This window comes from Cydia strobilella, chromosome 20 (genome assembly GCF_947568885.1).
Source record: "Cydia strobilella chromosome 20, ilCydStro3.1, whole genome shotgun sequence".
In the NCBI taxonomy this organism is placed as follows: Eukaryota; Metazoa; Arthropoda; class Insecta; order Lepidoptera; family Tortricidae; genus Cydia; species Cydia strobilella.
Genome location: NC_086060.1, coordinates 12402733 through 12430407, shown reverse-complemented (window position 1 = coordinate 12430407; position 27675 = coordinate 12402733). Strand labels below are relative to the sequence as shown.

The 27675-nt window shown below is 37.5% G+C and overlaps 1 protein-coding gene across 2 annotated transcripts in view; it reads left to right on the top strand.

Annotated features, from left to right (window-relative positions):
* LOC134750718 (facilitated trehalose transporter Tret1-like) overlaps positions 1-22475 on the top strand; it is a 31395-nt gene extending 8920 nt beyond the window's left edge. The window contains exons 2-7 of one of the 2 annotated variants that reach the window (XM_063685955.1): positions 4425-4582; positions 6308-6390; positions 16708-16770; positions 20369-20529; positions 20994-21169; positions 21455-22475. In XM_063685955.1, coding sequence (XP_063542025.1) covers positions 4435-4582; positions 6308-6390; positions 16708-16770; positions 20369-20529; positions 20994-21169; positions 21455-22398 — 1575 coding nt within the window. In that variant the 5' untranslated portion in view covers positions 4425-4434 and the 3' untranslated portion in view covers positions 22399-22475. Of the gene's footprint in view, positions 1-4424; positions 4583-4977; positions 5073-6307; positions 6391-16707; positions 16771-20368; positions 20530-20993; positions 21170-21454 lie in introns of those variants that run through there. The other variant, XM_063685956.1, reaches the window with a different exon arrangement.
* Positions 22476-27675: the final 5200 nt, after the last annotated feature.

Below are 27675 nucleotides of genomic sequence, written 5' to 3'. Positions count from 1 at the left end.
CTATCACAAATATCACAATGAAAAATACCCTAAGAGCGTTAAGGATGACTCACGTAAGACCGGGCCGTGACCGGGCCGGAACTTCCGGCGCTTCGTTTTCTATAAAAAGCATCACGTGATCACCTGTCATGTCATAGAAAAGTAAGCGTCGGAAGCTCCGGCCCGGTCACGACCCGGTCTAACGTGAGTCATCCTTTAAGTCTTGCCCGCTTAGATATCGGATCGGAAGCCGGATAACCCTTGAAGGAAGATTACTGCTTAAGAGCTTAAGAGCAACGATACTCATGTGTGCTGTGTGCCCCAACCCTTACGCTAAGCCTTAGCGTAATTAACATAACAAATAATTCCATGTTTACAAGTCACAGCGATATGTCTTTATGCTCTGGCCCTTTGTCTGTCTAGTAAACAAAGGGAGGAATAGCCTGCTTACTATCACAAATACACAACACCCCGCTCGTCAGATATCGGATGTGGGATAATCCTTGAAGGAAGATTACTGCTTAAGAGCAACGATACTCATGTGTGCTGTGTGCCCCAACCCTTACGCTAAGCCTTAGCGTAATTTACATAACAAACAATTCCATGTTTACTTATGCTCTGGCCCTTTCTGTCTAGTAAACAAAGGGAGGAATAGCCTGCTTACTATCACAAATACACAACACCCCGCTCGTCAGATATCGGATGTGGGATAATCCTTGAAGGAAGATTACTGCTTAAGAGCAACGATACTCATGTCGCGCCACGATATGGTCCGACCGGACCGGCACATGTTCGGTCGGTTGATCCGTGTAACTTAATGTTATGTACTTGTGTTATGTTCTTATGTCGTCATATTGTATCTCTTTTTGTATTAGTTTGTGTAAACGATGTGTAATTTTATTTTTCGCCATATTTTATGTCTCTTTCTTTTATGTTGCTTTCTTTTTGTCTGTTACCTTCCGTGATTCTCACCTGATGGTCTCATCGGAAGATCAGCGCTGGAAGTCGCCAGCAGCATGCTGAGATGGGGCCATTTCGTGACACTTTATTTTCATGTTCTTTTAATGTATGTCTATTGTATGTGTGTGTTTACGAATAAAGTATTCTATTCTATTCTATTCTATTCTGTGTGCCCCAACCCTTACGCTAAGCCTTAGCCTAATTAACATAACAAACAATTCCATGTTTACAAGTCACAGCGATATGTCTTTATGCTCTGGCCCTTTGACTGTCTAGTAAACAAAGGGAGGAATAACCTATCACAATACAAAACACCCGCACTGTTACGTTAAGCCCGTATTCAATTATTGTATCTGCTCTTGACGATTCGATTAAGTATAACTCAAACAAGGTAACTTTCTTGATTAGCAGGCGAAGTCAAATAGAAAGCAAAATAATTAATAGTAAGATAGAAAGAGAAGTGTCAGTTAATACGAGTAAAAACACTCACACGTCACCATCTTCATCTTCCTAGCCCTGTCTCGGCTTTTTGCATCGCTAATGGGAGCCTAGGGTCTGCTTAGGAACTACTCCCAAGAATTGGCCTAGGCACGTTTTACGAAAGCGAGTGCCGTTTGACGTTCCAACCCAACGGAGAAACTAGGCCTTATTGAAATTTGTCCGCTTTCCTCGCGATGTTTTCCCTCACCGAAAAGCCACTGATCAAATAATATACCTATCGTTGGTACATAAGTTGCGAAACTCATAAATTTGTACTAGCGGGGGTTTGAACCCGGCCACGACCTCCGAAATAAAAGTCGCACGCCCTATCGCTTGCGCTACTACACTCTAAAAACACTCGAACATCAAACTATTGCTACCTTCAACTGCTTTCTTAGATTTGTATGATTGAATAGAAAAAGAACTCTATCGACAAAGAACAAAGAGTGATATTCGAAGAGCAGTTAAAATAATAGCATGCAACAGCCAAACACAATATTTTAAAGTCGACGACTGAGCTATGTATTACGTCGATCCAAAATCTGGCCTTTCAATTTGAGGTGCTGCGCCGCAGATAATAATATATTACCAATACATGCCTTAAAATATGAGATAAAATTAATAGACCAGAATATGAGATAAGGTGGTAGACAGATGAATGCACTTACACAGACAATCCAGGAGAGGGAGATACTGGCGCCTAAAGACGAGGAGAACCGACCCCAAACGAAGGGAGGATGTCTAAGAAGAAGATGCATTGTAACTGAAAAACAATAGGTACGCTTTTTCAAACGCTCTGGTGTAGCACGGCTCTATTCTCCAAAGTGTAGTCTTATCCGAAAAAAAAACATGCAACGGAAAGAAACTAGAAAGTATGAAAAACAGATATCATTTTGATGTCAAATTGGCCTCTAGATCGATCGCAAACTTTAGGGGCACCGGAAACGTATGTGTTGTGACGGCGGCGGGCTTAGGTGCAAAATTCCCAGCGCCCCAGTGGCTTTGCCGTCTCCCGGGATTGCACTCCGTGATTCTAAACTGGACAGAAAATAACCGAAGTAATACAAAATTCTGCATTTTACTGTTAAAACTTGGAAACCTTTGGAAAGCATAAGGATGTTCGCCTGTACGGTTCTGTTAGATGTAAGCGTGCACTCTACTATATACTTAAATCATATTCGAAGATTTTTGAGCCATGACGTCGTATGATCTTTTCCCTTAAATCTTTTCCTAAATAATGAGCTGGGTCCTTGGTCATAGCTTCACGTTTCGCATGATATGAATGAATGAAATTATTTAATCCAGAAAATATTTCCATATGAGCCATATGATATGACCAAGGTATTTCAAGTTGTGGTTTTTGACTGTCATTAAAATCTCTCTTTATTTACTGAAATTGCAATGCATAGCATAATTGCTATATGTATTATAATTAAATTACCTACTACTTTATCAAACAGTTCATTCAATATCGCGAGTTAATGGCATAGATCGATCCATCCTAAGATATGACATCCCGCGGCGTGACAACCAAATCTGCGATCAGTGATATAACCAAACGGAAACGCCTTGTCTGTAATTTTCTGTACAAAACAGTACCGATTTTTTGCGGAGGAGGGGCACGTCAAATGTATACGTAACGTAAAAATGGCCATGTCAGATAACCCTCAGTCCACACATTGTGTATGACCATTGACCACCTATTTTCGACAGGGGAACGCCAGTTAATGGCTACTCCGTTTAGTTATATCCTCTAAGGTGGTGTGGCCAACGAATTAGAAAACCTACAGAAGTCATCGAAATGAAAATGTAATAAGTTCGTCTATACCTGTCTAATCCGTCGTTGGTAAATTGCTTATTAACCAGCATAATAATTGTCCAGTCTATTTCTTTTTCGCAAAGGCTATACAAACGCGAAAGCCGATACGCGTAGTAATTAACTTTCGATACGTTTCCTCGCATTTCTCTTCAAGACGTTTGCTTCGTTTTCTTTGACCTTTGACTAATTGATTCCTTATAGGGTCTCGAATTATGGACAAAATTGACTCCTGATATAAAATCATTTGAGGTCAAAGGTCACGTATTTAACTGGAATGGGACTTTTGGTTTGAGGAAACGATTCAACAATTATCTGGTATTAAAACAAATAATCAATAAAAATTAAAAACAAAAATTCAAGATAAGTATACACTAAAAATATGAGGTTGTAATTAAGTAAAATAAATAAAATCTTACAAATGGACTGGACCTAGTCCCACAGTACTTAAGTTTAATAAGAATAATAAGACTTGTGTTGGGTACTAGTCGACGATATATAAATAAATAATATACAAACATCCATAACTTAGGAACATAGTTACGTTACACACAAATAAATGCCTTTACCGGGAATCGACTCCAAGATTCCTATTACGGAGGCAGGGTCATGCAATAGATTAGATTAGATTAGATTAGATTAAATTATTTCTTATTGGGAATTACATGATATTTAACAATGTCACAATGTATCTAAATAACATGAACTCACAAAAAGATCGTCAAATTGTAAAAAATTATAATTCAGTAAAATAATTAAAAAATAAATAAAAACAAACAAATCATAACAAAATAAAAAATTAAAAGTCAAATACAGTGAGATAAAATGTCAGAAAGTAATGATAGTTATACTAAACACAATGTCAAAAATTATCTCTTCAGAGTATAAATAAGCGGTCAAAATATATATATTGCTAGGGCACCCTAGTTAATATAATGTCAGAATTAATAATAGTATTGCAAAGTCAAATTAAAATAAAATTCTAATTAACAAAGTAACTAAAACAATAAGAAATAAAAAACAACAATAGAACATAAAAATAACAATGTCAGATTAAATTATTATAGAAAAAATATTATACCGACAAGGTTTGAATTTTCAAAACTGTTGTTTCGTCGTCTGATTTAATCCTAGTTAGGTTATTATGGCATTTTTTGGAAATTATGTTCTAAATTAAGCTCTTTTCCAGTTAATCCATAATGGAGGCTGAAGCCAGCGTGTCGCACGCCGCTCCAATCCTGGAGACAGGAAGAGGGGACATCAAGATGCTCAAACGGATGGAGACAGTTCCCGATATCAAGAGAGACACAGCGGGAATTACTACGCAATACATTGCTACTGGCATAGGTAAGGTGTTTACCCATCACTGAACAATGGCGTTCTGTACATTTGGGTGGCGTGGCAACACGTAGAGCCCCCTTTTGACAATTTAATGAAATGTAATGGGTTACCGAAGAGATGCTGCATTTTTCCGTATCATAGGGCACACGCAGATTCAGGCCTCGCTAGGGTGTAAGGAAGAGTTGATTGAATCTAAAATGAACTAGACTATTAGGTGAAAGCAATGGACTAGCCGAGGCGACCGCGAAGGCTGGCGCATACTCCACCGACAAGAGCCATGCTCTTAAATTATGATGATGATGTGATACAAAAATAGGTAAGGTTATTATTGTACTTTCGCTTAAGGTCTAGTTGTCAATCCTAGATGTCTCCAGGATTGACAACTATAGACCTGTCGGCAACGGCGACGTCAAGATGCTCAAATGGATGGAGACAGTTTCTAATATCAAGAGAGACACGGCGGGGATAACTACGCAATACATCGCTACTGGCATAGGTAAGATTATTATGACTATTTATAGCTTCTATCTAAGTAAGACGTCGAGCATGAGTTACGTTCTCGCGTGCGAGTCCATAATTGAAGTCGAAGAAGAAGCAAGATGTATGGAGTCGCGCGTGAACTCTTGCTAGCAGGTATGATATTGTGTAAAGAGTGAACATGCTGAAACGAATGGAAACAGTACCTGAAATTAAGAGAGACACAGTCGGGATAACTTCACACTTACCACTGCAGGCATTGGTTAGTTTATCATTATCATTACGCATAAAGTTATCATGCTCCTTTTCTATCTATATTCAAGTAGGGCATAGTATTTTGGGGTACTGGCGCTATCGTGTTGTATCGTATTGGGTCGTGAAAATACTAAAACCAAAGATAGATATAACTCCGTAATAGATGGATACAGTCTAAGGAAAAAACGTGCCTCGAAAATCACGAAAATTTGATTCTCGATCAGAGGGCGCCACTAGTTTTGGCCTAGTCTGGTTTGGTTTTGTTTGTTATTTATAATTTTAACGCATATCAATGGAAGAACATGGGTCAAAATCATATAAAAATAATTAATTCAAATAAAAAAATCATTTATCCATATTTAAATACATTTTAACGTATTTTTATAAATCTTGATTTTTAGTTTTAAAGTATGTCGATAGATGGCAGTGAATTTACAGCGGTTAAAAAATTTACTATGACAGTACCGCTCTATCTAATTATATCCTCATTGCTAAAACGGATAGTCTGATCTCGACCGACAGAAAATATAACAATAATTCAATGCAATTCAGTAATTTATTTCAGAATAAAAATTCCATATACAATTAGATTTAAAATAAAATAACTAATCTTAAATTAAAATTAAATATGTTAGTAACAATAGGTAATAAATACTTAAGAAACAATAATACTTAGCTATGCACTTTTATGATAGTTTAGGTTAACGAGTATGTTTATCTGTTTTGTGGTTGGATGGACCACAAGATGGCTCGATGACGTCACCGACACCGTACCGCACAAATGGCAAGAGGTGGCGCAGGACCGCTCAGAATGGCGGGGGGAGGCCTTTACTCGCGAAGAGGTCCACCAATCATAGCAATTAAGTTATTTTATAAAATTATTAATTAAGTATGTTATTAGCTATAATTTTTTTATTTTTTTAAGTATTGTTCAAATTGTGTGGAATTAAAGGCTTTTTTATTTTTATTTTTATTTTATTTTATTTATATCTGTTTTAGTTAATCTCGGAGCCTTCGCTTCCGGAGTTTGCGTAGCCTGGTCATCATCAGCACTGCCGCTACTCACCAGCTCTTTGGGGGTGGTAAGGAATTCATTTTTATGCCACTAATAACATATGTTAAGAACAAAATATGCAACAGCTAATTAACTTTTTTGAATTTGTGCACTCTCAAGCGAAGAGAGTTACGATCTCTGTGAAAATACCGTTTGGATTCATACTACACCAGCATTACTACTGCATTATTGCAGCTGCAAATGTCAAAAATCTAAACAGCAACATTCATTTTAACATTTGCGCCAGCAATGTAGTCGGCAGTAATGTCGCGCTGCAATACTGTTGCAGGAGGCGTCAAAGATGACTTTTATGGAGAAATTTACATTAAAGTTAAAGCACACTTAAACTATCGTGAGACATATTTCAAAATATTTATCAGTACGGTTTTTACTCACTATTATTTTTAGTCGCTTTTGGCGACATGTTTCGGATTCTTTGGGAATCCATCCTCAGGCACGAGTGTCCGCGGCGGTTGTACTCGTGCCTGAGGATGGATTCCCAAAGAATCCGAAACATGTCTCCAAAAGCGACTAAAAATAATAGTGAGTAAAAACCGTACTGATAAATATTTTGAAAGTTAATGCAGTATAGCAATGCGACATCACTGCTGCAGTAATGCTGGTGTAGTCTAAATACGAAAGACAAGCACCTTACCTTAAAGCAAAGTGAAAAGAACCCTTAATTTGACACAAAAACTGAACCAGTAAGTAACTCATTTACCTCTCTGTCTTCATTTTTGATTAGGTGAAACTGGGTTAATCGCTGATCGCTGGTCAGTTTGTTATAATAACCTTAACATTAAAACCCCGAAAAAATTAAAACAGCGTCATCGAATGAGTTGAAGCCTAAGAACCATCTCGACAATACTTTATATATATTAAAAAAACGCACTGAAATCGTTTCATCCTACGATCACTATGATGCTACACAACGGAACCAGGGACCGGACAACCCTTTCCGCGATAAAACCCTTTCAATGGGCGACACTTAAATACGGCTAACACATTGAAAGACTTTCCCTTTTGAACTGCAAGCCCATTCATACCCTTACCTTTGACTAACCCTTACCGAAAAGCTAACCAAAAATAAGGCTAGCTCTTAATAAGGGTTACCCTTATCTTTAAGCGCTTTTTATAAAGGTTTCCCTTTGCGTGAAAGAGACAGGATTAGTATATATCTACGGTAGTGTATGAAAAGGGAAGAAAATACGTGCCTAGTCAAAGAACGCCGCCGTCGCCGCCGACGATCGCTCAGATTCGAAGTAATGTGTGCTTTATGAACAAGGTAGACGACTTAAATTAGCACGCTTATATGCTAAAAGGGAAGCCCTTTATAAGGCTAACCCTTATAAGCAATATGCAAGGTGTTGGTGAGCGGATGATAAGGGTTTTGTAAGGGTATTTGGGCTACCGATTTCTCAAATGTGGTAGCTTTATATAAGGGTTTTTATAAAGGCAAAGGGTATGGTGAGTTAAGCCTTATGCAATACCCTTATAAAACCCCGATAAGGGATAGCGGGCCGGTCGCTGAACGGAACTACTATGCCACAGATACACACATCAAACTTATACTCGTTCTAACTTGTACAAGTACGCGGGGACTTACAAGGATAAAGCTATGTAAATCGTTAAAGTATGTGATACTTGCTTAGCTATTATATATCCTCCTCCAGGCTCCCAAGGCACACTGTCTTCAAAATGTCTAATAAATCAAATTACAAAAGTTCCCGCCACTAAAACCAAGTCTAAACTGCACTGCGCACTTTCAAAGTTGCATCGAAAACAACCCTTAGAACTATCATATCAACTATCAGTATCGCTCGAATCTCAACTTTACCACCTATTTTTTAAAGTGCATATTTATTTAAAGTTCTATGATGACGAAAAGCGTAAATTTGTTACAAAGATGAACTTTATAACGTTGATATAAAGTTCTATTTGGCGTAAGGTTATTTTAAGCCATTGGATAGCGATATCATAAGTTAGGATGTCACCGCATGCGGCATGCGGATTTCGCTGTGACAATATTTGTAGGTATCTATTGTATGTTTGGAAATATTGCTCAAACTGTACGTAAACTCATTATATCTCGACAACTCGATGCGTCACAAAATAGTCTATGATATGTAAGCAATATGATCACTTTATCTTGATTCTAGTTGAAGGAAAGGTAAAAAATATTAAACTTAATTTCAGTAGGAATTTATGTAAAAATAGTAATTGCCCTGGCACATTATTAATGTCTATGTCATCGGAAGATTTAGAAATTTTTAAAGATGGTTCATAAATGTGGCGGAATCTTGTATCAGGATCAGGACTTTTAAAAATCCTGGGGTTTTAAAAATCTTCGCTTATGAAATAAAACTATGAAAACGGATTATATCGCGTATATTGAATTTATAATACATCCCGACGTTTCGAACCCTTTACAGCGTTCGTGGTCAACGGGTGACTGAGGAAAAATTACAAAGTGCAAAAATACCCACATACTAAAATAATGAACAATCATAGACTACAAACTTTAAGGCTGGTTGTACATGCAAAATCGGTTCATAAGGCTAGTTATACACTACAATTATTTTCAAGTAAAGATATATATATACGCGATAAAAATATTATATCTTTACTTGAAAATAATTGTAGTGTATAACTAGCCTTATGAACCGATTTTGCATGTACAACCAGCCTTAAAGTTTGTAGTCTATGATTGTTCATTATTTTAGTATGTGGGTATTTTTGCACTTTGTAATTTTTCCTCAGTCACCCGTTGACCACGAACGCTGTAAAGGGTTCGAAACGTCGGGATGTATTATAAATTCAATATACGCGATATAATCCGTTTTCATAGTTTTATTTCATGAGTAACTATCGCGGTAACCGAAGACAATCTTCGCTTAGTTTACATTCGGTTTACATATTCCGTTATTTGATTTGTTCGATTTTAATAATAACGTCATTAGTCATTTATGGTGCTACCAAATTGGCTGTTGTAAAATGTTATATAACATGGTGTGACAGCGACAACACTAAAACTATCAATAGTATCATGCTGTCCCTGTCACACGAGGTTATGTAACGTTATATAACAGCCAATGTAGGAGCACCATTAGTGTCCCATCCCATTACAAAGCCTGGGAAACATCTACAAATCCAAGGGCCTGACACTCTTTGATAGAGAAAGATAGTCTTTTTGCGATTTCTATAAGAGGAAAGAGAAAATAGTGCCATGCTTTGTCCTAACCGATCGGGTGGCATCATAGGAGGCGATGGCGAAATACCGAAATTTATAAGAGTGAAAGCGAAAAAATCCTATGCTGCCCAAATTTTATATGAATATTCTTTCTCTTACCCCCGGTCGCTCGGTGGCGCGTCTATAACTACTTGTATAATACTATGTCTATGTACAAATCATTTAAACCGGCCGGCAATATTACCGGCAGTGGCAGTATTCCCATTAATGCGGACACGTCACTAGCTCTCCAAAGTTGTACAACAAGTTCGGGCATGAATTTCACTATGGCCTAGTTTTGTCCATTTTGCGGGTTTTAGACACATTTACAAGGGCAACTTGCCAAAAGATAGCGGGTCATAGTATAAAGGAAGCGCAGTAGTTTAACACATACGCGGACACGAATGCTATAGCATTCACGTAGTTTTTTGTTTCCTCTGGCATATGACACATGACGTCACTTACCGTCCGCGAACGTGAGGAAAAGGGACGACTTCTCTCTCCATACAAACATAGTCTCCATTTTATTCCTGAATAAGTAAGTAAGTAAGTAAATATTCTTTATTGCACCAAAATTATACATTTTACATACATGTAAAACTACAAAGAAATATTTAAAGAAAAAATAGAACCAGGTAACAACAGGCGGTCAGGCGGCGGTGAATATTGACATTATGGGAAATATTTTTGCATAATTTGATGTCTATTAACCATATCCCCATATCATATGCCCCTTCGTTTGACTTTTTTTGATATTTTGATTATTATAAGAATTAGGAGCGAAAAACATATTTGATACTAAAATGTAAATGCTTTTCACAAATTGTAAATTATTTTCCTAAGGTATGGCAATAAAGATATTTTAATTTAATTTAATTTTACTTTTAACTTATAATAATCGAAAAAAATCGAAAAAATCGAATCGAATTAGTAGGGGCAAATCCGATGAAATAGGTTTTAATATTAATATTGTCTTCGGTTACCGCGATAGTTTAATATTATTTGCGCGATGATTTTCTAGTTGACGGTAGCTTAGATTTGTGAGGAAATATATTTTAAAAAGTTTAGTCAGTAATTAAGCATAATAAGAGATTTTTTTAAATGAAAGGCTTTTTATAAAGTTATATTACTGATTTTAACTCTGCCTCAGACTTATGAAAGTTATGAAATTCTGTAGCTTGCCAAAGTGCCGTTACAGTGTGTTTTAAATAACGCGTTTATTTTAATGTTTCCTTACTGTTTTGGCACGCCAAATAGCTGCACACTAACATCTGGAGCCTAATTACATACATCAGTTTTTTATTAATAATAAAAACGGGAATTCACCTCACTCAGTGGCGTAGCTAGACGTGGGCGTGGTGCCTTCGCCCACGGCCTCGCACTTAGGGGGGCCTCGCAGTCAACCTTTTTATTAGGTACCTCGGGAAAACACATTGAAAAGGGCCTCGCAGACGTGGTTTTCGCCCACGGCTACATTAGTTCACACTACGCCACTGAGGGTACTAATGTAGATATTAACGTTTTCTTGCTTGTACACACATTTAAACTACATACAAACAAACATACATACATGCATACATTAAAATTAGATAATTTATACAACAGGGGCTTTCTAAAGTTTTTTTTTATATTTGGATAATTTTACGCCCACCGCCCACCCTACGCATAATCGCGACCTCTTTTGATCCTCCTATGAAAACAAGTGCCAGAAGATTTTTTCCATCTCATTATAAACCTGCTATAAAAATACCTACTATCAAAATCAGGTTAAGTCCCCGGCAAGCTCGGTTCTCCATACAAACGTAGTTACGCTCTCATTTTAAAAATACTAGCTAGATTGCTCTGAAACTTTGTACTTACAATATGAGGTATATCTAGGTCTGTAATTAGTTTATGTAGCTTAAGATACAATAGTAAAAATAATACAGCGAATTTAAGTTTTTCATACATAACTTGTTTGTACTCTATTTCGTTTATTTTATATACTAGTGATTTATAAACAAATTACAGGCATAGATATACCTCATATTATTGTATGTGCAAAGTTTCATCACAATCCAACCCGTAGTTTTAAAATGAGAACGAAACTCCGTTTGTATGGAAGGGAAATTAGGCCGAGCTTGCCGGGGACTCTTAAGTAAGAAAGCAATTTCCCCAAGACCCGCAAAATGAAATGTTAATTGAAACTTTCCCATATAATTAAGTAGGTGGTTCTTAAAATTTATCAACTCCAAAGTAAGCTTTGCCTTCTGAATACCGAAGAAGCTAGTTTGAAAGCAGTGCAGACGGGCGTTTACGAGTATATCCGCAACAGTTTGTGCCATTTTCATCCAAAAGGGTACTTATTGTCGGTTGTCAATAAGGCACCATTTCCATATAGCTTCAATTTGAAATCAACCTTATCGGCAAGCGACAATGTGGTACCTTTTGATTGAAAACGTCACATTTATTGGCTACGTGCAAAAAATAAATAAAAAAAGCCTTTATTTCGGATTATATATCCATAGAAGACTTAATACTACATTACAAAATGAAATCCATATACATAATAATAAATTATCAATCGTTAATAGTTATTAAATGTATTACTATTAATTGTATTAGTATTACACTTTGCGACTATTTGCAGTGATATCTACACAGCCGATTCATAAGTACCAGAGTTATTTTTGCAGTTTTAAATTTGGAGCCTTCTTTTTTCCGTTATAGTTTAAAAAAATACGATTTGATGTTGTCCTCCTTTTAAGAGGAGGTTTATCGCGAATAAGGAGGGCGTGACACGAGTTTTATAATCACTCTGTACCCCACCAACGGGTTACAAAAAGCAATCACGCCCTAAAAGTGGTGAAAATGTGAATTTGGGGTTAGATAACTTTCAACTGGCATATGAAATGAGTTGACCTGACGAATATGTTCCATAGCCGCCAAGCCTGGGTGTAAAGCAAACAAAAATTTCGGGTCTTTGACATAGCTCTAAAAGTTATTAAAGAAGTGACCATGGGTGGGGCATGTAGCTATTAGTAAAAACTTCTAAGGCTACAGTTTCTTAGCATCGAACACAACAAGAGGCAGCAAGAGAAAGCCACCAGCAAAGTGGCTGTACAGTCTTGTTGAAATAACTGAAGAGAATCGAGATGAAACTGACGTACAGGAACCAATTCTCTGTTCAGGTTCAGTCCTAGTCCAAAGTCAGCTTTTAACTATAGGTTAAGTGTTATTTTGTCTTCGCGCGACTAGAAGTCTTTGTACTCGTAGAAGTCGTTATAAACTTTCAATTTCAGCTGCACAGCATATGAAGAATACAGACTAAGAATAGCAAACTTGATTTGACGACCGGTCTGGCCTAGCGGGTAGTGACCCTGCCTGTGAAGCCGATGGTCCTGGGTTCGAATCCCGGTAAGGGCCTTTATTTGTGTGATGAGCACAGGTATTTGTTCCTGAGTCATGGGTGTTTTCTATGTATTTAAGTATTTATATATTATATATATCGTTGCCTGAGTACCCATAACACAAGCCTCCTTAGGCTTACCATGGGACTTAGTCAATCTGTGTAAGAATGTGCTATAATATTTATTAAAAAAAAAAAAAAAAAAAAAAAAAAAAAAAAAAAAAAAAAAAAAAAAAAAAAAAAAAAAACTTAGCTTAGGGTACTCCCATCTACAAGCATCTACAACCCCTCTAATGTGGCTGGTATCCATGGCGATGGTAATCTTACCATTACTCACCATTAGGTGATTTGACTGCACGTTTGCCTCCTATATCGGGAATGAATAGACATCTTTTAGGTAGCATGATCCATCCTAGACTGCATCGGCACTTACCATCGTGAGATTGCGGTCAAATGCTTGACTTTTTGTAATTAAAAAAAAATTAAAAATATATAATTAAAAAACTCAACCTAGCGTTTCGCCCGCCCCAAAACCGCCCGTTCACAACCCCGCGTGCGGACAGGAATGTTCCTCCGGGATAATTTATCGGCGCCCGCTAATGAAAACAATATTTATGGCACCCCAGCGTATTACGGTACCCTGGCTTATTACCGAACCCGGACAATTAGTAATTTACGTGCTGTGATTGTTATTGTTACTAGTTTAATGCGTAATGAGCGGAGTTTTTGAAAAATCGTACGCCTTTTTTTATTTGTTTTATTTATAAGGCCCCCCTCCCCCCTTTCCACGTATCCCGATCTTGACCCGTCTCCCACCAGTTCCTGTCAAAGGCGTCCAGGTCATCTCGCCAACGCCGTCGAGGTTTGCCGCGACCCCGGGTTTTTTTATTTTTTTTATTTAGTCAATAGTGTGAGTCAATAGTCAATTTATACACCTCAACATCAGCCTCTGCTCTGCTTAACACCAGGCGGGCCGTATGCTTGTTTGCCACCGACGTAGTATAAAAAAAATTCTTTATTCAAATAGGCCTAGCAACAAGCACTTTTAAATTGTCAAGTTTTAAATATTACCTTAATCTAAATGTCAGAGCAATTTATTGATGCAGTTATTACTATTCTTAAAAACATTGAATTATTATAGAATAGATATGTCAAACTTTATAATAATAATTCACAAAAGGATCGTCAAACACAAAAATTGTATAAAAAATACTAGTCAGAAACTTTCTAGAATAAAAATCTATTTGGAGATCCAACAGCTGTGACATTAATATAAAAAATATAGTAGATACAGGAAGCCAATTATAGGAACTCACAGGTAGTGACATGGTACTAAACTAATAGGTACTATACTAAGGTTACGCACTATCGCAGCCACATATGTGAACAGAGCGTATACAAATGATACCTAATAAGGATAATTTGGAAGTAACTAAAACACAAACAAATAACTAAGAAGAAAAAAAAGGAAAAAAAGGAAAAAAAAAAGAAAAAAAGGGAAAAAAAAGGAATTTTTAGATCACAATACGGTTGCCAAAAATTTAATTAGTAATCTTTAGGATTATCTCTAGGGAGATATCCTCTCTCCTCTTCATATTCTTACCCTTCCGATCCATTTGATCTAGATACTCTTTTCAACTTTTTCAAAAAGTTATTTACACTAAAGAGAGAGAGAATCCAAATAAACTTCATAATTTTATGTTATACCATCGTAAAAAAACTTTAAAATATCTAAACTTAAATAGATTTTTCTGTACCAACATCATCATTTATTTATTTATTTTATTTTATTGATAAGAATGTTTACATGACATTACAGTTGAACCAATGCGTCACGAAACTTAAAACTAACAGCAATAATAATACATAAAACAGCAACAATTATAACAACAATAATATCACATAACATTAGTATAGACAGACAGACAAATTATGTTGGAACAGTTGAGCACCTAGCATCATCAGTGTTACGTAAAGTTTTGATTTACTAAGACTCCGCTGTCCGTCTGTCCTTCTGTCCGTCTGTCCGTCTGTCCGTCTGTCTGTCTGCCACCAGGCTGTATCTCATGATCCGTGATAGCTAGACAGTTGAAATTTTCAGATGATATATTTCTGTTGCCTCTATAATAACACCTATGGTTTCTCTAACATGTATGGACCATTATGAAGTCTGAAATAAACGATTTATTTTTTATTCATTTTTTAATAACAAATACTAAACAGTACGGAACCCTCGGTGCGCGAGTCCGACTCACACTTGGCCGGTTTTTTAAATAATGAAAATGTATGTATGTATGTATAAACTCTTTATTGTACAAAGACATAGAACACAAATATGGCACAGAAATAGGCAGTACAAAGGCGAACTTATCCCTTTAAGGGATTTCTTCCAGTTAACCTTTGAGTAGATGAGAATTGATGAAGAACGGTAGACAAATATAGCACTGCGTACAATAGACTAGAGGAAAGTCAATAAATTTATAAAAGAGGGCGAAAATAAAAGTAACAGTATAACAAATATATATAATACCTACGTTTTATATAATAAATATACATCCATAGTCACAAACAGTTAATTCTGGTCCGATAGCCACAGTTTCCTTAACTGCCCCTTAAGCGAAAATGTTGGTATCTCGATAATGATCCTCTTGAAATCCAGTATTACATCGGTAAAATCGGTCCGATGTTCCGGTTTTTCAGGATCCCAGAATTGCGGTAATTATGCCCTAGTTGGCTACTCAGTATTACAGCCAAAAATATAAAATCGCCAAACCGCCATTTTGATTGCGGCACTGCAGTCTCCAAACGCAACCATTAATCATAAGACGTTGAAACGCAACTGCAGTGGATTGTATTGCATTGTAGCCCATTTTGTTGGCACTTATTGAAAGTAGACCGCTGGAATACTATATAGGGGCTCTGTGAGGACTGTGAGCTAGACCTCGCAAACCCGCCGCCAAAAAGCATCTCCCATACAATCGAATTTACGCTTTCATTAAGGGGATCCCATGCCCCAATGACCTACTTTTATCTGAATCCCTTAATTTTTCAGGGTTCCGTACCCAAAGGGTAAAAACGTTAAACGTTTCGTTATTAGTGAAATAAAACTATGAAAACGGATTATATCGCGTATATTGTATTTATAATACATCCCGACGTTTCGAACCCTTTACAGCGTTCGTGGTCAACGGGTGATCCGTTTTCATAGTTTTATTTCATGAGTAACTATCGCGGTAACCGAAAACAATATTATGTTTCGTTATTAGATTAATAGCGAAATAAAAAATAAATGATATTACATAATCATGAAATAAAACTATGAAAACGGATTATATCGCGTATATTGAATTTATAATACATCCCGACGTTTCGAACTCTTTACAGCGTTCGTGGTCAACGGGTGACTGAGGAAAAATTACAAAGTGCAAAAATACCCACATACTAAAATAATGAACAATCATAGACTACAAACTTTAAGGCTGGTTGTACATGAAAAATCGGAAAATGGTTTGTAGTCTATGATTGTTCATTATTTTAGTATGTGGGTATTTTTGCACTTTGTAATTTTTCCTCAGTCACCCGTTGACCACGAACGCTGTAAAGAGTTCGAAACGTCGGGATGTATTATAAATTCAATATACGCGATATAATCCGTTTTCATAGTTTTATTTCATGAGTAACTATCGCGGTAACCGAAGATAATATTACATAAGGTTTTTTTTTTACAGGAGCCAAGTGAAATGCGAGGGGAACAAACTTTGCCGACCAACGGAACAGAAACCAGACTTGAGGTACATATCACCATATGAGGCATTTTCTATGAAAAGGGACCTTACTGTCGATGGCGCTTACGCCGAACAGCGTCGCGCGGCATTGTATTTATATCGGAGCATCGTTAATAATAGCGTAAGCGCCATCGACAATAAGGTCCCTTTTTATAGAAAATACCACATATAATATCACTTATCACTACTTTAGCATCACCAACCCTCTAAATCTAAATGCCCCACTGGGCATTAAAAGAAGCATTTTAGAAAGTATCGTGTACGTAATGATATTTTCTTAAATACAAATTTAAATTATTTGTTGTACGAAAGTGAGTATTAGAAATGATCATTCTGTTACACAGAGTGTGTCACAATTAGCAAGTGTTTGGTGTAGAATATCTAAAGCATATCATTGAAACACTTTCGATAAAGCTAAGAAACCGATATTTTTTTTTATTTTTTTTTATTTTTTTATTGGTGGCATCAACAGCAATACAAAAAGTAATACATAGCATAGTGAACAAAAAACATAGCCAATAACATATGTCCACAAAAATACAATTAACATGCAATAACTAAATGGAAACAAGAGATTACAAAAAAAGAAGGGAGTAAAAAAGCATTTTATACAAACTAGATATGGCTTGCATAACGTGTGTGTGTGTTTTGTTTGAGTGATTGTGTGTGTGTTCGCGTGTGTGTATGTGACTGTGATTGAATGTGTAGTGTGAGACGTCTACATGTCATGACATGATAGTTAACTGGCTTTTAAATTCAACAGTTAAGTATACAGGGTGGCAAAAAACTAAGTGCATTCCCGTTGCCAGGGAGGTTTTGTTAACGGGTCCCTTTGTTTGACATAATTATTGAAAGTCATAATGTAATGATTGTGATTGTTATTAGTCATAATTCTGAAACCGTTAACTTTTCAGGATTTTCCTCGGGTTATCCTATAGATACGAGTAGATTAGGTTAGGTTAGGTTTGTTTTATGGCAATCCTGAAAAGTTACGCGTTTCTGAGAAAAACCAAATTATGACTAATGATAATATGACAATCATTACATTATGACTGTCAATAATTATGTCAAACAATAGATACCCCTTGTTAACAAATAACAAGACTTCCATGTGACACAGACTATTAAACAAGCTAAACATGTCGAGCAATCAGCGACTAAATATATGTGAGTGACCCAGTTAAATATATATTATTTATTATTTTTTTTATTCATTACATTTCACAGCATAACAGTGATCCAAAGCACTGTGAAACCAACAGACATTAAAATTTCATACACATAGTACACAAATCAAAATTAACATATAACAGAAGAAGGCCGTTCATTCATCGTCTCGCAGAACCTCAAGCATTCATAACACACGTCCAACCATCCACTCGCAAACACATCACAGTTTGATGCTGATTCGAGGAGCGAGTTTAGTAGGTGCAAGGCTTGAACAAGCGGTGATTTACGGCGGGACACAGTTCGTACTGGTGGCAGCGCTAACAAATGGCGAAAACGCGGTCGAAACAGAAATTTAGTCGGCGAGGGAGCATATAGACGCAGCAACTGAGGTACTAGTTCGGGGCAGTCAGAATCCCCACGTAAAATTCTACTGGCTAAAGTACACAGTCTGTAATTTCGCCTCACCTCAAGTGAGTTAAAACCTAATGTAATATATATTATATATGTCAACGGTTTATAATACAGAGTTACAGACTTCCGTAGGTTATTAAGAAAGCTGGCAGACGCGTCACATCCCCGATAGAGTAGACATTTTTCTACCCCAAAAGCTCTTTTGGAAGTCGGTTAAAACAACAAAGAAAGGTCTCAAGCGTTTTAGTAAATACTAGAAACAAATGAAAAACATTCTTAGGCAAACATATCCTGCTCGACTTAATGCTGGCTTTACATGAGGTAAGCTACTGTTGCTTTGTACTTCCCACTTGCACTTGAACTACTTTTGTATACAGTCCATCAATAGTAGCGGATGAAACATACGCCAAAACATCTGCCACTGGATAACTTTTTCAAATAGAGATAAATCTCTAGTTTGCATTCAAAAGTATATGTTAGCGTCTAATAATATTATTATTTACAACGACGGGACTTAATCGCGTAAAATAAGTATTAAACCCACCTCCGACGTTTCGAGGTCGACCCGGGAACATCCCTAGTGCGCAAAACGTTCAAGTTAATAAACAAGACCAAGTGCGGGTAGTTCGAAAAACTCGCGCGCCTAGAAGATGTTGATGTCAACTTTAGCCAGTCTTCTCCGAGACCGCGGGGACAACGCCGTCCTCGAAACGTCGGAGGTGGGTTTAATACTTATTTTACGCGATTAAGTCCCGTCGTTGTAAATAATAATAAGTAAAAATCGTGAAAGTTTAAATCAGTGTCTAATAATATTGTTCTACGTACAGTAAAGTGTAAAAATATGGGTGTACACATCATACTCAAAAATATGTCTCGTGGCTCTTATGTCAGCAAATTAAGAACTATGGGACATATATTTGGTTAATGTGTATGTACCCATATTTTTACACATGACTGTACATAGAGATACGAGTATATCGCTTTTTAATAAGCTATTTGATAATGGTAGATACTTTTGACGCGTAGTTTGATCAGCTATTTTTGATTCTGACTATATAAATTAAAACCATACTGCCATAGGGGAATTGCATGTGTAAATAAATTATATTACCGGACGGTCGAAAAGAAAAACGATATTACCGCCCACTCGCAAAGAAAACCTATATTGCCGCCCACTCGCAAAGAAAAACTATATTACCGTCCACTCGCAAATAAAAACTTCCGTTCCGAAACACCGGCGTAAAAGTCGCTAAGGGCCACTTGCACTAACCCGGGGTTAACAGGTTAAATCTGGAGTTACCATGGTTACCAGTACAATTCGACACTGGGTTAACGGTTTAACGGGTTAACCCCGGGTTAGTGGGGTGGTGCAAGTGGCGCTAAGCTAAACACGTTTAAACCGAGCATAAGATATTCCAGTTATGTCTGCTCCCCCGGGCTTTCGTAACGCAGTTTGAGAACCGCAAATGTAGAAAAAAGGAACGTGCTTGAAAAAACGGAGCATTTTGAGAACAATAACCGAGTTACCATTACTGTAGCAGTATTGCGGAGCGACATTACTGCCGACTGCATTACGCTGGTGCAGTCTGAATCCAAACGGTACCTTTACGTAATGCCAAATACCCATGTCACCGGCGAGTGACGTTATAAGCTTAACGACTCGGCACGTCATCACGACTTTGTTTTTCGTATGGTACGTGCTCTCCTTTTTTGCGTGATTTGACTTGTAAGGTACAGCGGGGCAATTTCGGCATCAGTATTTTTGACATTTGCGGCAGCAATTTATTTAATAATTTTTATTCAGGCAACAAGGCCCATATTACAAATACCTTACAGACTAACATATATATGCATTTTATAAATTTAAAAACTAAACACTATGCAGTGCAGCAATGCAGTGGGCATCAATGTTGCGGCGCATTAGTGCAACACTAATGCTGATGGTCTGAATCCGAACGGCGGTACTTTTAGACAGCTGTATGATTGCGATTATCATAATACCAAAAGTCTTCTTTATCCCCAGTTAACAGAATCCGAGGCATCCTGGGTGGCTTCTCTGCTCTGCCTGGGCGCAGTCTTTGGGTCCATCCCTGCTGGACTAATCTCTGAGTACTTTGGACGGAAGAAGACCCTGCTGTACCTGGCGCTGCCGCTGCTTGTGTCCTGGATCATGGTTGGCTCAAGGTATTTCGCATAGTATTACATTTACTGGAGTCCTAGGCATTCTGGGTGGCTTCCCTGCTCTGCCTGGGCGCAGTCTTTGGCTCCATACCTACTGGACTCATATCTGAGTACTTCGGATGGAAGAAGACTTGTTGTACCTCGCGCTGCCGCTGCTTGTTTCATGGATCATGGTTGGCTTAAGGTTTACTTACCAATACTTACATATATTTCTCTGAGAAAATAAACTTTGAAACTCACTAGAAGGAAAATGCTCCATATCATCTGCCGCATCTGCAAGCTCGTCTGCTGCATTGCCACGGCAAAAACAACATTGCATATGAGCAGCTAATATCTGTGGTCCCTTTCTGACAAATTCCTTCTGTCCACAGCCTGATCATCTATGGTCTTGACGGACTGTTCATGGCAACCCCATTTTATGTAGGCAGCCGTTGTCTATGGTCATTAACCATCTGTTTCTCTTCCAGTCCGAACGTGTACGGTCTGTACGTAGGGCGGTTCGTGGGCGGCGTGGCCGTGGGTGCCTTCAGCGTGGCCATCCCGCCCTACGTGGCCGACATCGCAGAGAAGCATCTCTGGCCCACACTGGCCAACTTCTACCATGTGCACTTCTCCTGTGGGATACTGTTTGGATATATAATTGGTACTTTATTAACGCGTTATTCTTCATTCTTCATTAAATTGATGGCCGCTGCGAAAAAGTGTTCTAGAATAGCGATGGCATAGATTGGGAAGCCTCTAGCAAGAAAGATCCGCGACCTTTGTCCAGCGGTGGACGTGTTTCGGCTGATATGATGAAGTCATAGTCACAATTCACACAGTCACAAAAACATATTTATTTAAAAAAAATCACTTGCGCTGTTGAGGGTGACACTTACCTATTAAAAGTGATATCTTCTCGTAAGTTCATACTATTTTTTCCTTTCAGGTATGGTGCAAAGCACATCCTGGCTGTCCATCCTCTGCGCCAGCATTCCGACCGCCTTCTTCATCGCCTTCATCTTCCTCCCAGAATCTCCTGCCTATTACATGACCCAGGGAAAGAACGCAGAGGCCAAAGCTGCCATGAGATACTTCCGAGGCATTGACAACGATATCGACTCAGAACTTAAAGCGTTAAAAGAGCAAATCAGAAATTATGCAAGAAATAGAGTAACTTTCAAACAGCTCTTAAAATCGAGGTCTACTTTGAAAGCACTATTCGTCTCTTTTGGACTTATGATCTTTCAACAGATGAGCGGCATATACCCTGTCCTTTTCTATACAGAGAAGATCTTTAAGGATTTCTCAATCTCTCTTAATCCGCCAGGAGCAGCGATAATTTTAGGGTTCTGCTTAGTTTCTTCAACATATTTCTCAACTACGCTCCTCAGGTCTTTTAGAAGAAGAGTCTTACTTATGATTTCTTTTATGACCATGGCTGTAAGCTTAGGTTCCTTAGCAATCTATTACCATATGAATGCTGGAAGAATTCAGGATAGCAGCACATGGGTACCGCTTTTCACTCTCTGCATTTACGTGATAGTATATGCTATGGGTGTTGGTCCTATTCCTTGGTTAATGCTGAGAGAAATATTTCCTGCTAATGTAACTAGGAGAGCATCAGCTATAACAGCTGGTTTTCATTGGTTCCTTGCCTTTGGAGTCACAAAGCTGTACCAGAATTTAGTAGCGAACGTAAAGACTGGTTGGACATTATGGCATTTTGCGGTTACTTGTATAGTTGGAACGATCTTTGTTTATTTCTTCGTGCCTGAAACGAAAGGGAAGACGTTAGAGGAGATTCAACAGGCGTTTGATGGAATACAAAAGAAGAAGAAGCATAGGCATGTTATAGAAGTTGAGAGCTTGTCAGATGTTGAAGCTGTGTAAGACTAAATATTAGAAAAAAGTTACGGCAGTCATACTTTAATTTAGAAATGCAGATGATATATCGGATTTATACGATCCATTTAGTAAAAATATTTATCAGTACGGTTTTTACTCACTATTATTTTTAGTCGCTTTTGGCGACATGTTTCGGATTCTTTGGGAATCCATCCTCAGGCACGAGTGTCCGCGGCGGTTGTTCGTCGTGCACTGACAAGCACGCCGCGGACACTCGTGCCTGAGGATGGATTCCCAAAGAATCCGAAACATGTCGCCAAAAGCGACTAAAAATAATAGTGAGTAAAAACCGTACTGATAAATATTTTGAAATATGTCTCACGATAGTTTAAGTGCGATGATCCATTTAGTTTTAAAGATTTTAAACTTTTATCTGTGTTGTTAATATTACTGAAAATTCTCAGTTGTAGGTATACGATAGATTTAGGGACACTGGTTTTTATTGTATAAATAATTAATTTGTTTAAAGAATGTCGAACGTCGAAGATTGATGGGGAATGTTGCATGGTTCGATCTGAACATTTTGTACCAAAGTTAGGAGTAGTATTTCGTTTTAAGAAATACTTTTATTACTTACTTATTTGTTCGAAACCCAACTACTTAAATGTTTGAAGCAACGAATATAATTTGTAAACGATCGAGTTTATACAAGAACGATGGATGAAGGTTACAGTAGCTTTATTTAGATTAGGTTTTATTAAGTTATTTTACTTATTTTTCTTAAAATATTATACGGGCTGCAGTGTAGCCAGTGTAGCTACTAGTTATACGTCTACTTACATATGTATTTATTTTATTGAATAATGATATTGAATAAAAAAAAGTACCCGCACTTGGTCTTGTTTATTAACTTGAACGTTTTGCGCACTAGGTTTTGGTTGTTGATGTCAACTTTAGCCAGTCTTCTCCGAGACCACGGGAACAACGCCGTCCTCGAAACGTCGGAGGTAAATTTAAAACTTATTTTACGCGATTAAGTCCCGTCGTTGTTGAATAATAATGAGTAAAAATCGTGAAAGTTTAAATCAGTGTTTAAAAAAAAAGTAGTTTTAATAGCTGAGTTTGACCGTTATCCCAATGAATAGGAAATTTTTAAATACATTGTTCACGGTTTTGTATCTTATTGGGCTGCAATTTGGTAAACATTTGGTAAACATTAGAATCTCTGCCTACCTTAGGTTCAGAGAGGTACTTATTAATAGAGTCAACACATAAATAAATAAATATGAATAGAAACGTGTTTACAGTTATAAATAAACAGTAATGAGATCGTAATCAATTCATAACTAACCGAAAATAAAATAAGCAGTTCTGAAATATAACGAATTAATTTTTCAATCTAGTAACAACTTTAACTTTGCCATTTACAAAGATTTCTTTACACTTAAGTACGATAAAGTGTAGTTTAAAGTTCTTTCCTTCTTCTGGAACAACACGATGTTGCAAACTCTATACAACAGTTTCCTCCGCGTTATGCAACTTTTAACTTTTTAAAATATAACTTTAATACTTATTTTACGCGATTAAGTCCCGTCGTTGTTGAATAATAATGAGTAAAAATCGTGAAAGTTTAAATCAGTGTTTAAAAAAAAAGTAGTTTTAATAGCTGAGTTTGACCGTTATCCCAATGAATAGGAAATTTTTAAATACATTGTTCACGGTTTTGTATCTTATTGGGCTGCAATTTGGTAAACATTTGGTAAACATTAGAATCTCTGCCTACCTTAGGTTCAGAGAGGTACTTATTAATAGAGTCAACACATAAATAAATAAATATGAATAGAAACGTGTTTACAGTTATAAATAAACAGTTATGAGATCGTAATCAATTCATAACTGACCGAAAATAAAATAAGCAGTTCTGAAATATAACGAATTAATTTTTCAATCTAGTAACAACTTTAACTTTGCCATTTACAAAGATTTCTTTACACTTAAGTACGATAAAGTGTAGTTTAAAGTTCTTTCCTTCTTCTGGAACAACACGATGTTGCAAACTCTATGCAACAGTTTCCTCCGCGTTATGCAACTTTTAACTTTTTAAAATATAACTTTAATACTTGGTGTTACAGCAACGAACTAGAATATGTATGAAGTTTGACTAGAGCTCAAAAACCGGAGAAGTGAGAGTCGGACTCGCCCACCGAGGGTTCTGCTTTTTAGTATTTGTTGTTATAGCGGCAACAAAAATACATCATCTGTGAAAATTTCAACTGTCTAGCTGACTGACAGATGAATTATCTCAGATGATTTTTTCGACCTCGGGCTCTAATCTGTTAAACAAAAGCACGTGCCAAAGCAACCATGTCGCTTATAAAGCAACTATCGTGATAGTATTAAATTTCAAATTATGTGACAGCTCATTCAGAGAACAATCAGGGTGGTATTTTCTTTGCAGATAACAACACGTGTTACCTCCGAATGGGCCGTTTCATGAATTTGAATTTGAACCATATAAATAGGATAGTAAATTTGCTTTTTAAACGGGCTTGTTTCCGTTACCTATGATGTCGGTGCTATTGGCAGTAAAGAAAACAAATTATTACCCTTTGTAAAACAGATTAGGGCCCGAGCCCCAAAAATCATCTGAGATAATTCATACTATAATTGAGTCCCGTTTTTATCCTTTGGGTACGGAACCCTAAAAACCGGCCAAGTGCGAGTTGGACTCGCGCACGAAGGGTTCAGTACCATTACAGAAAAAAACAGCAAAAAAATCACGTTTGTTGTATGGGAGCCCCATTTAAATATTTATATTATTCTGTTTTTAGTATTTGTTGTTATAGCGGCAACAGAAATACATCATCTGTGAAAATTTCAACTGTCTAGCTATCACGGTTCTGTATCTCAATACAGCCTGGTGACAGACAGACAGAGACGGACAGCGGAGTCTTAGTAATAGGGTCCCGTTTTTACCCTTTGGGTACGGAACCCTAAAAATGACCTCACATGTATTGTGCCGTGAGCGACTCAACCACAGACCTAAAATTTATGCTTGTGGACTCAACGGTACTGCGCGCTTGACAACGTGAAACATTGTAATGCCGCGCAAGATGTCTGACTTTGACATTACAATTTTGTATTAGCCAATCAAAATTTTTGTTGAACAATCACAACTGTTTTTGACAGCGGCAAATTGTGAATTGGGTGATATTCAAAGCTGTGGGAGCAGTATATATGTGGTATTTTCTATAAGAAGGGACCTTATTGTCGATGGCGTTACGCCATTATAAACGATGCTCCGAAATAAATACAATGCCGCGCGACGCTGTGCGGCGTAAGCGCCATCGACAATAAGGTCCCTTTTCATAGAAAATGCCCCATATTATTTAAGAAGAAAAGATAGGTAATATGACTAATATGCGTTAGTCATGTGGACCGTTTTTCTAAATAAAAAATGTAGAGAGAGGTGTAAAAAATGTACCTACACCTGAAACCTACTCAGAGGCGTATTCTGATTGTAACTGTAGGTTATAAATTCGATGTGGATTAAAACGGAGTAGCCATTAACAGGCGTTCCCCTCTGTCGAAAATAGGCGCCCAATGGTCTCATACACAATGCATGGACTGACGTTTATCTGACATGGCAATTTTTACGTTACGTATGCTTTGACGTGCCCCTTCCCCCGCAAAAATCGTCAGACTGTTCTGTACAGAAAATTACAGACAAGACGTCTCCGTTGGGTTATATCCTCTAAGGTCAAAAGTGATATTTCTGAAAGAAAACGTAAAAATAAGACTCCGTGTCTATATAAAAACTGTCTATATTAATATCAGCATTAAGAAACTGCTAGTGCCATTTAGGCTATAACGCTGACACAAAAGCCTTGCGAGCACACAAAAGCAATAAAAACATCATATTATATGGATATTTCCATATAAAATATTCCATTTCCATTGCTCCTAAGTGTAGATGTATCGAAATAGGCCGAAATGTCCTCGGTAGCTATTTACTGAAGACGTGAGGGCACTGGGAAAAAGGCGATTTGCGAACACACTACTACTAGGGTCCCGCAGGAAAATCCGTAGGAAAAGGTTCTTTGTATGAATAGGAGGTGTAAAGTACTGTATTTACCTCAGTAAATCATACGATGTAATGTATTTCCAACGGATCGGCAACACAAACATCACGCGGTACGACCGGCTCCTCTCGCAGCATGACATCGACTGACTCTGACACCAACTGACACTAACTGTCAGTGACGTCACCATGACGTAAGCGCTCGAGACGTCTATACAAACGAGCAGACGACTTAACAAGTCAAGATTACTTATCAAGGACATTACGTTAAATTCGCCGAGCTTGCCGGTGACTCTTAAGCTAATTTTACAGTTAAATTCACGTGCTTTTAGTCACTCGCGCGATATGTTTAAGAGAGCCTAGGTCTCTATTTTCAAACACTAACACTGCATGAGTGAGTAGCGGTAATGACACGCGGGCGTCACGTATAGACCGCGAGCCAGGAACATATTTCCATGACCAATCGCCTCCCCTCCCGGGCGATAACTTGTATAGTGGGTAACGCTGCGTGGCTGCCGCTCTGATATGGAGAAGCGAGCTTGCCGGGGACTTAATTAGAATAGAATAGAAGAATCTTCTCGGTAAGTATCTGATACTTTATTCAAGATGCTTTAGTAAATCTGTGCGCGCGAAGATGCGCGCGAGTAGCAAACGCGCGTGTTCAAAAACACGTAAGTTTAACCGTATTGTTTACTCTCTATGAACACAATTTTATATGCCCAGATATTTTTTATCCACCATCATAATCCATACTAATATTATAAATGCGAAAGTCTGTCTTTCTGTCTGTGTGTTCCCTCTTCACGCTTAAACCGCTGAATCTATTTAGATGAAATTTGGCATAGAGATAGTTTGAGTCCCTGAAAAGGACATAGGATAGTTTTTATCCCGAAAATCATCCCTTAAGAAAGTAAAAAGCGGGGTGGAATTGAGATAATTAATGAAGTGCCTGCTAATTTGTGTGCATAATATGCTCAAATTGAATGATTGCTATGAGAATTTTTCCAGGCGCTATACCTACTTTAGCTGCTGTTACTAAGTCCACGCAGACGAAGTTGCGGGCAAAAGCTAGTAATATAATAAAAGTCACCGCATTTGCATCCAAACTTAGATTCCACTGGGGAGCAACGCAAAAAGTTAACAAGAAACCGTTTAAAATCCGCAAACTTGTTATTTTTACGGGCCGCGTGTGTATTATGGAAATGTTTTAAGCATTCTTTTTGTTTTACTGCTTTTCTTTT